At 37.9% G+C, this 14,429-nt stretch overlaps 1 protein-coding gene across 1 annotated transcript in view; it reads right to left on the bottom strand.

Annotated features, from left to right (window-relative positions):
- The window catches only part of DOK1 (docking protein 1), a 103,778-nt gene extending 89,680 nt beyond the window's left edge, over positions 1 to 14,098 (bottom strand). Inside the window, exons 1-2 of the mRNA XM_063925855.1 lie at positions 14,040 to 14,098; positions 13,843 to 13,932 (exon numbers count right to left, since the gene is read on the bottom strand). Of these exons, the coding sequence (XP_063781925.1) occupies positions 13,843 to 13,932; positions 14,040 to 14,078 (129 nt within the window). The 5' untranslated portion in view covers positions 14,079 to 14,098. The remainder of the gene's footprint in view (positions 1 to 13,842; positions 13,933 to 14,039) is intronic.
- Positions 14,099 to 14,429: the final 331 nt, after the last annotated feature.

Genomic DNA, 14,429 nt, shown 5'->3' with positions numbered 1-14,429 from the left:
TAGGTAACCAATATATAGAATGTGGTATATGCAGTGTGATAGGTAACCAGTATATAGAATGTGGTATATACAGTGTGATAGGTGACCAGTATATAGAATGTGGTATATACAGTGTGATAGGTAACCAGTATATATAATGTGGTATAAACAGTATGATAGGTGATAGGTGACAGTATATAGAATGTGGTATATACAGTGTGATAGGTGACCAGTATATAGAATGTGGTATATATAGTGTGATAGGAGACCAGTATATATAATGTGGTATATGCAGTATGATAGGTGACCAGTATATAGAATGTGGTATATACAGTGTGATAGGTAACCAGTATATAGAATGTGGTATATACAGTGTGATAGGTAACCAGTATATAGAATGTGGTATATACAGTGTGATAGGTGACCAGTATATAGAATGTGGTATATACAGTGTGATAGGTAACCAATATATAGAATGTGGTATATGCAGTGTGATAGGTAACCAGTATATAGAATGTGTTATATACAGTGTGATAGGTAACCAGTATATAGAATGTGGTATATACAGTGTGATAGGTGACCAGTATATAGAATGTGGTGTATACAGTATGATAGGTGACAGTATATAGAAAGTGGTATATGCAGTGTGATAGGTGACCAGTATATAGAATGTGGTATATACAGTGTGATAGGTGACCAGTATAAAGAATGTGGTATATGCAGTATGATAGGAGACAGTATATAGAATGTGGTATATACAGTGTGATAGGTGACCAGTATATAGAATGTGGTATATACAGTGTGATAGGTGACAGTATATAGAATGTGGTATATACAGTGTGATAGGTGACCACTATATAGAATGTGGTATATACAGTGTGATAGGTGACCAGTATAAAGAATGTGGTATATACAGTATGATAGGTGACCAGTATATAGAATGTGGTATATGCAGTTTGATAGGTGACCAGTATATAGAATGTGGTATATACAGTGTGATAGGTGACCAGTATATAGAATGTGGTATATACAGTATGATAGGTGACCACTATATAGAATGTGGTATATACAGTATGATAGGTGACAGTATATAGAATGTGGTATATACAGTATGATAGGTGACCAGTATATAGAATGTGGTATATACAGTATGATAGGTGACCAGTATATAGAATTTGGTATATACAGTATGATAGGTGACCGGTATATAGAATATGGTATACACAGTGTGATAGGTAACCAGTATATAGAATGTGGTAGATACAGTATGATAGGTGACAGTATATAGAATGTGGTATATACAGTATGATAGGTGACCAGTATATAGAATGTGGTATATACAGTGTGATAGGTAACCAGTATATAGAATGTGGTATATACAGTATGATAGGTGATAGGTGACAGTATATAGAATGTGGTAAATACAGTATGATAGGTGATAGGTAACCAGTATATAGAATGTGGTATATACAGTATGATAGGTGACCAGTATATAGAATGTGGTATATACAGTGTGATAGGTGACCAGTATATAGAATGTGGTATATACAGTATGATAGGTGACCAGTATATAGAATGTGGTATATGCAGTATGATAGGTGACAGTATATAGAATGTGGTATATACAGTGTGATAGGTGACAGTATATAGAATGTGGTATATACAGTGTGATAGGTAACCGTATATAGAATGTGGTGTATACAGTGCGATAGGTAACCAGTATATAGAATGTGGTATATACAGTGTGATAGGTGACCGTATATAGAATGTGGTATATACAGTATGATAGGTGACCAGTATATAGAATGTGGTATATACAGTATGATAGGTAACCAGTATATAGAATGTGGTATATACAGTATGATAGCTGAAATGTAACCAGTATATAGAATGTGGTATATACAGTGTGATAGGTAACCATTATATAGAATGTGGTATATACAGTATGATAGGTGACAATATATAGAATGTGGTATATACAGTGTGATAGGCGACAGTATATAGAATGTGGTATATACAGTGTGATAGGTGACCAGTATATAGAATGTGGTATATACAGTATGATAGGTGACCAGTATATAGAATGTGGTATATACAGTATGATAGGTAACCAGTATATAGAATGTGGTATATACAGTATGATAGCTGAAATGTAACCAGTATATAGAATGTGGTATATACAGTGTGATAGGTAACCATTATATAGAATGTGGTATATACAGTATGATAGGTGACAATATATAGAATGTGGTATATACAGTGTGATAGGCGACAGTATATAGAATGTGGTATATACAGTGTGATAGGTGACCAGTATATAGAATGTGGTATATACAGTATGATGGGTGACCAGTATATAGAATGTGGTATATACAGTGTGATAGGTGACCAGTATAAAGAACGTGGTATATACAGTATGGTAGGTGACCAGTATATAGAATGTGGTATATACAGTATGATAGGTGACCAGTATATAGAATGTGGTATATACAGTATGATAGGTGACCAGTATATAGAATGTGGTATATACAGTATGATAGGTATCTAGTATATAGAATGTGGTATATACATTGTGATAGGAGACAGTATATAGAATGTGGTATATACAGTATGGTAGGTGACCAGTATATAGAATGTGGTATATACAGTATATTAGGTGACCAGTATATAGAATGTGGTATATACAGTATGGTAGGTGACCAGCATATAGAATGTGGTATATACAGTGTGATAGGTAACCAGTATATAGAATGTGGTATATACAGTATGGTAGGTGACCAGTATATAGAAAATGTGGGATATACAGTGTCATAGGTGACAGTATATAGAATCCGGTATATACAGTGTGATATGTGACCAGTATATAGAATGTGGAATATACAGTATGATAGCTGGTAGGTGACCAGTATATAGAATGTGGTATATACAGTATGGTAGGTGACCAGTATATAGAATGTGGTATATACAGTATATTAGGTGACCAGTATATAGAATGTGGTATATACAGTATGATAGGTGACAGTATATAGAATGTGGTATATACAGTATGGTAGGTGACCAGTATATAGAATTTGGTATATACAGTATATTAGGTGACCAGTATATAGAATGTGGTATATACAATGTGATAGGTAACCAGTATATAGAATGTGGTATATGCAGTATGGTAGGTGACCAGTATATAGAATGTGGTATATACAGTGATAGGTAACCAGTATATAGAATGTGGTATATGCAGTATGATAGGTGACCAGTATATAGAATGTGGTATATACAGTGTGATAGGTTACAGTATATAGAATGTGGTATATACAGTATGATAGGTGACCAGTATATAGAATGTGGTATATACAGTATGATAGGTGACCAGTATATAGAATGTGGTATATACAGTGATAGGTAACCAGTGTATAGAATGTGGTATATGCAGTATGATAGGTGACCAGTATATAGAATGTGGTATATACAGTGTGATAGGTTACAGTATATAGAATGTGGTATATACAGTATGATAGGAGACAGTATATAGAATTTGGTATATACAGTATAATAGGTGACAGTATATAGAATGTGGTATATACAGTGTGATAGGTGACCAGTATATAGAATGTGGTATATGCAGTATGATAGGTGACAGTATATAGAATGTGGTATATACAGTATGATAGGTGACCAGTATATAGAATGTGGTATATGCAGTATGATAGGTGACCAGTATATAGAATGTGGTATATACAGTGTGATAGGTGACCAGTATATAGAATGTGGTATATACAGTATATTAGGTAACCAGTATATAGAATGTGGTATATACAGTGTGATAGGAGACAGTATATAGAATGTGGTATATACAGTATGGTAGGTGACCAGTATATAGAATGTGGTATATACAGTGATAGGTAACCAGTATATAGAATGTGGTATATGCGGTGACCAGTATATAGAATGTCGTATATACAGTATGATAGGAGACGGTATATAGAATGTGGTATATACAGTATGATAGGAGACAGTATATAGAATGTGGTATATACAGTATGATAGGTGACCAGTATATAGAATGTGATATATACAGTGTGATAGGTAACCAGTATATAGCAGGGCCAAAACTAGGATTTTCGTCACCCGGGGCAAGGCAATAGTCTGCGCCCCCTCCGCCCCCCCCCCCCCCCCCCCCCCCCCAAAAAAAAAACAGTAAAACAAACTCTGTCAGACTAAAATATCAGATTACCAGTAAATTAGAAAAAAGGGGATATAATATTCCCCTATGTGCCTCAAATGCCCTACAGTATGCATCACATGCCCCGCCAGCGTGTTCAACTACATGCTCCACTGTGTGTCCCCATACATTGCACTATATCATAACACTTCGTCACTGCACTACATTCCCCTATCCACTGCACTACATCACTATACTATATCCCCTACACGCTGAACTATATCACTGCACTACATTCCCCTATCCACTGCACTACATCACTATACTATATCCCCTACACGCTGAACTATATCACTGCACTACATTCCCCTATCCACTGCACTACATCACTATACTACATCCCCTACACGCTGAACTATATCACTACACTACATGCCCCTATCCACTGCACTACATCACTATACTATATCCCCTACACGCTGAACTATATCACTGCACTACATTCCCCTATCCACTGCACTACATCACTATACTATATCCCCTACACGCTGAACTATATCACTACACTACATTCCCCTATCCACTGCACTACATCACTATACTATATCCCCTACACGCTGAACTATATCACTACACTACATGCCCCTATCCACTGCACTACATCACTATACTATATCCCCTACACGCTGAACTATATCACTACACTACATGCCCCTATCCACTGCACTACATCACTATACTATATCCCCTACACGCTGAACTATATCACTACACTACATGCCCCTATGCACTGCACTACATCACTATACTATATCCCCTACACGCTGAACTATATCACTGCACTACATTCCCCTATGCACTGCACTACATCACTATACTATATCCCCTACACGCTGAACTATATCACTACACTACATGCCCCTATCCACTGCACTACATCACTATACTATATCCCCTACACGCTGAACTATATCACTGCACTACATTCCCCTATCCACTGCACTACATCACTATACTATATCCCCTACACGCTGAACTATATCACTACACTACATTCCCCTATCCACTGCACTACATCACTATACTATATCCCCTACACGCTGAACTATATCACTACACTACATGCCCCTATCCACTGCACTACATCACTATACTATATCCCCTACACGCTGAACTATATCACTACACTACATGCCCCTATCCACTGCACTACATCACTATACTATATCCCCTACACGCTGAACTATATCACTACACTACATGCCCCTATGCACTGCACTACATCACTATACTATATCCCCTACACGCTGAACTATATCACTACACTACATGCCCCTATGCACTGCACTACATCACTATACTATATCCCCTACACGCTGAACTATATCACTACACTACATGCCCCTATCCACTGCACTACATCACTATACTATATCCCCTACACGCTGAACTATATCACTACACTACATGCCCCTATGCACTGCACTACATCACTATACTATATCCCCTACACGCTGAACTATATCACTACACTACATGCCCCTATCCACTGCACTACATCACTATACTATATCCCCTACACGCTGAACTATATCACTACACTACATGCCCCTATGCACTGCACTACATCACTATACTATATCCCCTACACGCTGAACTATATCACTGCACTACATTCCCCTATCCACTGCACTACATCACTATACTATATCCCCTACACGCTGAACTATATCACTACACTACATTCCCCTATCCACTGCACTACATCACTATACTATATCCCCTACACGCTGAACTATATCACTACACTACATGCCCCTATGCACTGCACTACATCACTATACTATATCCCCTACACGCTGAACTATATCACTGCACTACATTCCCCTATCCACTGCACTACATCACTATACTATATCCCCTACACGCTGAACTATATCACTGCACTACATTCCCCTATCCACTGCACTACATCACTATACTATATCCCCTACACGCTGAACTATATCACTACACTACATTCCCCTATCCACTGCACTACATCACTATACTATATCCCCTACACGCTGAACTATATCACTACACTACATGCCCCTATCCACTGCACTACATCACTATACTATATCCCCTACACGCTGAACTATATCACTACACTACATGCCCCTATCCACTGCACTACATCACTATACTACATCCCCTACACGCTGAACTATATCACTACACTACATTCCCCTATCCACTGCACTACATCACTATACTATATCCCCTACACGCTGAACTATATCACTACACTACATGCCCCTATCCACTGCACTACATAAACTACATCACTACACTACGGCACTCATTCCGAGTTGATCGCTAGCTGCCGTTGTTTGCAGTGCAGCTATCAGGATAAAAATCGGCACTTCTGCGCATGCGACTCAATGCGCACGCGCGTCGTATTTTCACAAAAGCTGATGCAGTTTTACACAAGGCCTAGCGACGCTTTTCAGTTGCACTGCTGGCCGCAGAGTGATTGACAGGAAGTGGGTGTTTCTGGGAGGTAACTGACCGTTTTCGGAGAATGTGTGTAAAAACGCAGGCGTGTCAGATAAAAACGCAGGAGTGGCTGGGGAAACGTAGGCGTGACTGGCCAAATGCGGGGCGTGTTCGTGACGTCAAAACAGGAACTAAATAATCTGCTGTGATCGCAAGGTAAGAGTAGGTCTGGAGCTACTCAGAAACTGCACAATCTTTTTTAGTAGCAGCGCTGCGATCCTTTCGTTCACACTTCTGCTAAGCGGAGATACACTCCCAGAGGGCGGCGGCTTTTAGTGTTTGCACGGCTGCTAAAAACTGCTAGCGAGCAAACAACTCAGAATGAGGGCCTACATCCCCTTATATGCTACACCACATCAGTGCACTACATGCCCCTATATACTGCAAAACATTACTACACTACATACCCTATATGGTACACTACATCACTACACTACATCCCCCTATAAGCTACACCAAATCCCCCCATCTGGGAGGCAAAGCGGAGCTTGATACTGCTAACTGGGAGCACAGTGCACTTGCATAGCTTGTACAGTGCACCGCACGCTAGTCGCAGTACTGCGTGGCAAAGAAGAGAGTTTAAGATAGTAGCCGGCATAGGAGAGATCCCAGGTACTGGAGCTCACCCACGCAGCGTTGGAGCCAGCTGTAGGCAGACAGGTGGGTCAAAGACATTGCCAAGGGTGCTGTCTGCTGCCTCACTGGAGCAGCACAGCACTGCCAGTAAAAAAAAAAAAAAACCCTGTTCCTCTGTACCTTCTTGGCGCCCCCTCAAATCCTGCACCCGGGGCGCATGCCCCCTTAGCGCCCCCCCTAGTTACGGCCCTGTATATAGAATGTGGTATATGCAGTATGATAGGTGACAGTATATAGAATGTGGTATAAACAGTATGATAGGAGACAGTATATAGAATGTGGTATATACAGTGTGATAGGTGACAGTATATAGAATGTGGTATATACAGTGTGATAGGTGACAGTATATAGAATGTGGTATATACAGTGTGATAGGTGACAGTATATAGGATGTGGTGTATACAGTATGATAGGTGACAGTATATAGAGTGTGGTATATACAGTATGATAGGTGACCAGTATGTAGAATGTGGTATATACAGTGTGATAGGTGACAGTATATAGGATGTGGTGTATACAGTATGATAGGTGACAGTATATAGAGTGTGGTATATACAGTATGATAGGTGACCAGTATGTAGAATGTGGTATATACAGTGTGATAGGTGACCAGTATGTAGAATGTGGTATATACAGTGTGATAGGTGACCAGTATATAGAGTGTGGTATATACAGTGTGATAGGTGACAGTATATAGGATGTGGTGTATACAGTATGATAGGTGACAGTATATAGAGTGTGGTATATACAGTATGATAGGTGACAGTATATAGAGTGTGGTATATACAGTATGATAGGTGACCAGTATATAGAATGTGGTATATACAGTATGACAGGTGACCAGTATATAGAATGTGGTATATACAGTGTGATAGGTGACCAGTATGTAGAATGTGGTATATGCAGTGTGATAGGTGACCAGTATATAGAATGTGGTATATACAGTATGACAGGTGACCAGTATATAGAATGTGGTATATACAGTATGATAGGTGATAGGTGACAGTATATAGAATGTGGTATATACAGTATGATAGGTGACCAGTATGTAGAATGTGGTATATGCAGTGTGATAGGTGACCAGTATATAGAATGTGGTATATACAGTATGACAGGTGACCAGTATATAGAATGTGGTATATACAGTATGATAGGTGATAGGTGACAGTATATAGAATGTGGTATATACAGTATGATAGGTGACCAGTATGTAGAATGTGGTGTATACAGTATGATAGGTGACCAGTATGTAGAATGTGGTATATACAGTATGATAGGTGACAGTATATAGGATGTGGTGTATACAGTATGATAGGTGACAGTATATAGAGTGTGGTATATACAGTGTGATAGGTGACCAGTATATAGAATGTGGTATATACAGTGTGATAGGAGACAGTATATAGAATGTGGTATATACAGTATGATAGGTGACCAGTATATATAATGTGGTATATACAGTGTGATAGGTGACCAGTATATAGAATGTGGTATATACAGTGTGATAGGTGACCAGTATATAGAATGTGGTATATACAGTATGATAGGTGACCAGTATATAGAATGTGGTATATGCAGTGTGATAGGTGACAGTATATAGAATGTGGTATATACAGTGTGATAGGTGACCGTATATAGAATGTGGTATATACAGTATGATAGGTGACCAGTATATAGAATGTGGTATATACAGTATGATAGGTGACCAGTATATAAAATGTGGCATATACAGTATGATAGGTGACCAGTATATAGAATGTGGTATATACAGTGTGATAGGTAACCAGTATATAGAATGTGGTATATACAGTGTGATAGGTGACAGTATATAGAATATGGTATATACAGTGTGATAGGTGACCACTATATAGAATGTGGTATATACAGTGTGATAGGTGACCACTATATAGAATGTGGTATATACAGTGTAATAGGTGACCAGTATATAGAATGTGGTATATACAGTATGATAGGTGACCACTATATAGAATGTGGTATATACAGTGTGATAGGTAACCAGTATATAGAATGTGGTAAATACAGTGTGATAGGTGATAGGTGACAGTATATAGAATGTGGTATATACAGTGTGATAGGTGACCAGTATATAGAATGTGGTATATACAGTATGATAGGTGACCAGTATATAGAATGTGGTATATGCAGTATGATAGGTGACAGTATATAGAATGTGGTATATACAGTGTGATAGGTAACCAGTATATAGAATGTGGTATATACAGTATGGTAGGTGACCAGTATATAGAATGTGGTATATACAGTATGATAGGTGACCAGTATATAAAATGTGGCATATACAGTATGATAGGTGACCAGTATATAGAATGTGGTATATACAGTGTGATAGGTAACCAGTATATAGAATGTGGTATATACAGTGTGATAGGTGACAGTATATAGAATATGGTATATACAGTGTGATAGGTGACCAGTATATAGAATGTGGTATATACAGTGTGATAGGTGACCAGTATATAGAATGTGGTATATACAGTGTGATAGGTGACCAGTATATAGAATGTGGTATATACAGTATGATAGGTGACCAGTATATAGAATGTGGTATATGCAGTGTGATAGGTGACAGTATATAGAATGTGGTATATACAGTGTGATAGGTGACCGTATATAGAATGTGGTATATACAGTATGATAGGTGACCAGTATATAGAATGTGGTATATACAGTATGATAGGTGACCAGTATATAAAATGTGGCATATACAGTATGATAGGTGACCAGTATATAGAATGTGGTATATACAGTGTGATAGGTAACCAGTATATAGAATGTGGTATATACAGTGTGATAGGTGACAGTATATAGAATATGGTATATACAGTGTGATAGGTGACCACTATATAGAATGTGGTATATACAGTGTGATAGGTGACCACTATATAGAATGTGGTATATACAGTGTAATAGGTGACCAGTATATAGAATGTGGTATATACAGTATGATAGGTGACCACTATATAGAATGTGGTATATACAGTGTGATAGGTAACCAGTATATAGAATGTGGTAAATACAGTGTGATAGGTGATAGGTGACAGTATATAGAATGTGGTATATACAGTGTGATAGGTGACCAGTATATAGAATGTGGTATATACAGTATGATAGGTGACCAGTATATAGAATGTGGTATATGCAGTATGATAGGTGACAGTATATAGAATGTGGTATATACAGTGTGATAGGTAACCAGTATATAGAATGTGGTATATACAGTATGGTAGGTGACCAGTATATAGATTGTGGTATATACAGTGTGATAGGTGACAGTATATAGAATGTGGTATATACAGTGTGATAGGTGACAGTATATAGAATGTGGTATATACAGTATGATAGGTGACCGGTATATAGAATGTGGTATATACAGTATGATAGGTGACCAGTATATAGAATGTGGTAAATACAGTGTGATAGGTAACCAGTATATAGAATGTGGTATATGCAGTATGATAGGTGACAGTATATAGAATGTGGTATATACAGTATGATAGGTGACCGGTATATAGAATGTGGTATATACAGTATGATAGGTGACCGGTATATATAATGTGGTATATACAGTATGATAGGTGACAGTATATAGAATGTGGTATATACAGTATGATAGGTGACCAGTATATAGAATGTGGTATATACAGTGTGATAGGTAACTAGTATATAGAATGTGGTATATACAGTATGATAGCTGAAATGTAACCAGTATATAGAATGTGGTATATACAGTGTGATAGGTAACCATTATATAGAATGTGGTATATACAGTATGATAGGTGACAATATATAGAATGTGGTATATACAGTGTGATAGGCGACAGTATATAGAATGTGGTATATACAGTGTGATAGGTGACCAGTATATAGAATGTGGTATATACAGTATGATGGGTGACCAGTATATAGAATGTGGTATATACAGTATGGTAGGTGACCAGTATATAGAATGTGGTATATACAGTATATTAGGTGACCAGTATATAGAATGTGGTATATACAGTATGGTAGGTGACCAGCATATAGAATGTGGTATATACAGTGTGATAGGTAACCAGTATATAGAATGTGGTATATACAGTATGGTAGGTGACCAGTATATAGAATCCGGTATATACAGTGTGATATGTGACCAGTATATAGAATGTGGAACATACAGTATGATAGCTGGTAGGTGACCAGTATATAGAATGTGGTATATACAGTATGGTAGGTGACCAGTATATAGAATGTGGTATATAGTTATACAGTATATTAGGTGACCAGTATATAGAATGTGGTATATACAGTATGATAGGTGACAGTATATAGAATGTGGTATATACAGTATGGTAGGTGACCAGTATATAGAATTTGGTATATACAGTATATTAGGTGACAGTATATAGAATGTGGTATATACAGTGTGATAGGTGACCAGTATATAGAATGTGGTATATACAGGGTGATAGGTGACAGTATATAGAATGTGGTATATACAGTATGATAGGTGACAGTATATAGAATGTGGTATATACAGTATGATAGGAGACAGTATATAGAATGTGGTATATACAGTGTGATAGGTGACAGTATATAGAATGTGGTATATACAGTGTGGTAGGTGACCAGTATATAGAGTGTGGCATATACAGTATGATAGGAGACAGTATATAGAATGTGGTATATACAGTGTGGTAGGTGACAGTATATAGAATGTGGTATATACAGTGTGGTAGGTGACCAGTATATAGAGTGTGGCATATACAGTATGATAGGAGACAGTATATAGAATGTGGCATATACAGTGTGATAGGTGACCAGTATATAGAATGTGGTATATACAGTGTGGTAGGTGACCAGTATATAGAATGTGGTATATACAGTATGATAGGTACCAGTATATAGAATGTGGTATATACAGTATATTAGGTGACCAGTATATAGAATGTGGTATATACAGTATGGTAGGTGACCAGCATATAGAATGTGGTATATACAGTGTGATAGGTAACCAGTATATAGAATGTGGTATATACAGTATGGTAGGTGACCAGTATATAGAATCCGGTATATACAGTGTGATATGTGACCAGTATATAGAATGTGGAACATACAGTATGATAGCTGGTAGGTGACCAGTATATAGAATGTGGTATATACAGTATGGTAGGTGACCAGTATATAGAATGTGGTATATAGTTATACAGTATATTAGGTGACCAGTATATAGAATGTGGTATATACAGTATGATAGGTGACAGTATATAGAATGTGGTATATACAGTATGGTAGGTGACCAGTATATAGAATTTGGTATATACAGTATATTAGGTGACAGTATATAGAATGTGGTATATACAGTGTGATAGGTGACCAGTATATAGAATGTGGTATATACAGGGTGATAGGTGACAGTATATAGAATGTGGTATATACAGTATGATAGGTGACAGTATATAGAATGTGGTATATACAGTATGATAGGAGACAGTATATAGAATGTGGTATATACAGTGTGATAGGTGACAGTATATAGAATGTGGTATATACAGTGTGGTAGGTGACCAGTATATAGAGTGTGGCATATACAGTATGATAGGAGACAGTATATAGAATGTGGTATATACAGTGTGGTAGGTGACAGTATATAGAATGTGGTATATACAGTGTGGTAGGTGACCAGTATATAGAGTGTGGCATATACAGTATGATAGGAGACAGTATATAGAATGTGGCATATACAGTGTGATAGGTGACCAGTATATAGAATGTGGTATATACAGTGTGGTAGGTGACCAGTATATAGAATGTGGTATATACAGTATGATAGGTACCAGTATATAGAATGTGGTATATACAGTATGATAGGAGACAGTATATAGAATGTGGTATATACAGTGTGATAGGTGACAGTATATAGAATGTGGTATATACAGTGTGGTAGGTGACCAGTATATTGAGTGTGGCATATACAGTATGATAGGAGACAGTATATAGAATGTGGTATATACAGTGTGGTAGGTGACAGTATATAGAATGTGGTATATACAGTGTGGTAGGTGACCAGTATATAGAGTGTGGCATATACAGTATGATAGGAGACAGTATATAGAATGTGGCATATACAGTGTGATAGGTGACCAGTATATAGAATGTGGTATATACAGTGTGGTAGGTGACAGTATATAGAATGTGGTATATACAGTGTGGTAGGTGACCAGTATATAGAGTGTGGCATATACAGTATGATAGGAGACAGTATATAGAATGTGGCATATACAGTGTGATAGGTGACAGTATATAGAATGTGGTATATACAGTGTGATAGGTGACAGTATATAGAATGTGGTAGATACAGTATGATAGGTGACAGTATATAGAGTGTTGTATATACAGTATGATAGGTGACAGTATATAGAGTGTGGTATATACAGTGTGATAGGTTGGTAATCCTGTGTATAAGACATTATGTAGCTGGTATACAGGGTGAGAGGAACATGTGCGGTTACCTTCCCAAACTTGTTCTGCTTCACATGGAGCTGTCCCTCCTTCAGTGGTTTATCTGGGGCGGACATCCCAATATAATCCAGGCTGTGATCCTAATACAGAGACAGATTGTAGAGAACGTGCCGGCTGTGACACTCCCACATCTCCACAGACATGTAATAACTTGCTGTCATTATCCCAGAGACATTGTAAAACTTACATAGAGTTCCGTCTCCCTCCCCCTCCTTCTGCTTTTCATATACTTCCTCCTCTGTCAGCTTCCTGTACAGCACTGTCCTCCCACACACTACTTCCCCCTGTGCTACCAGTCACCATCATCACTCACACTGCTGCCCCTATGTGTCCTGACACTATTACCTCTCCCCGTGTCCTGCTGTCACTATTACCTGTCCTGTATAACACATCACACTGTCCTTACCTCTACACACTACTTCCCCCTGTGCTACCAGTCACTATCATCACTCACACTGCTGCCCCTATGTGTCCTGACACTATTACCTCTCCCCGTGTCCTGCTGTCACTATTACCTGTCCTGTATAACACATCACACTGTCCTTACCTCCTACACACTACTTCCCCCTGTGCTACC

This window comes from Pseudophryne corroboree, chromosome 1 (genome assembly GCF_028390025.1).
Source record: "Pseudophryne corroboree isolate aPseCor3 chromosome 1, aPseCor3.hap2, whole genome shotgun sequence".
NCBI classification, from domain to species: Eukaryota; Metazoa; Chordata; class Amphibia; order Anura; family Myobatrachidae; genus Pseudophryne; species Pseudophryne corroboree.
The sequence above is the reverse complement of the archived record's forward strand: the minus strand, read 5'-3'. Positions and strand labels throughout refer to the sequence as shown.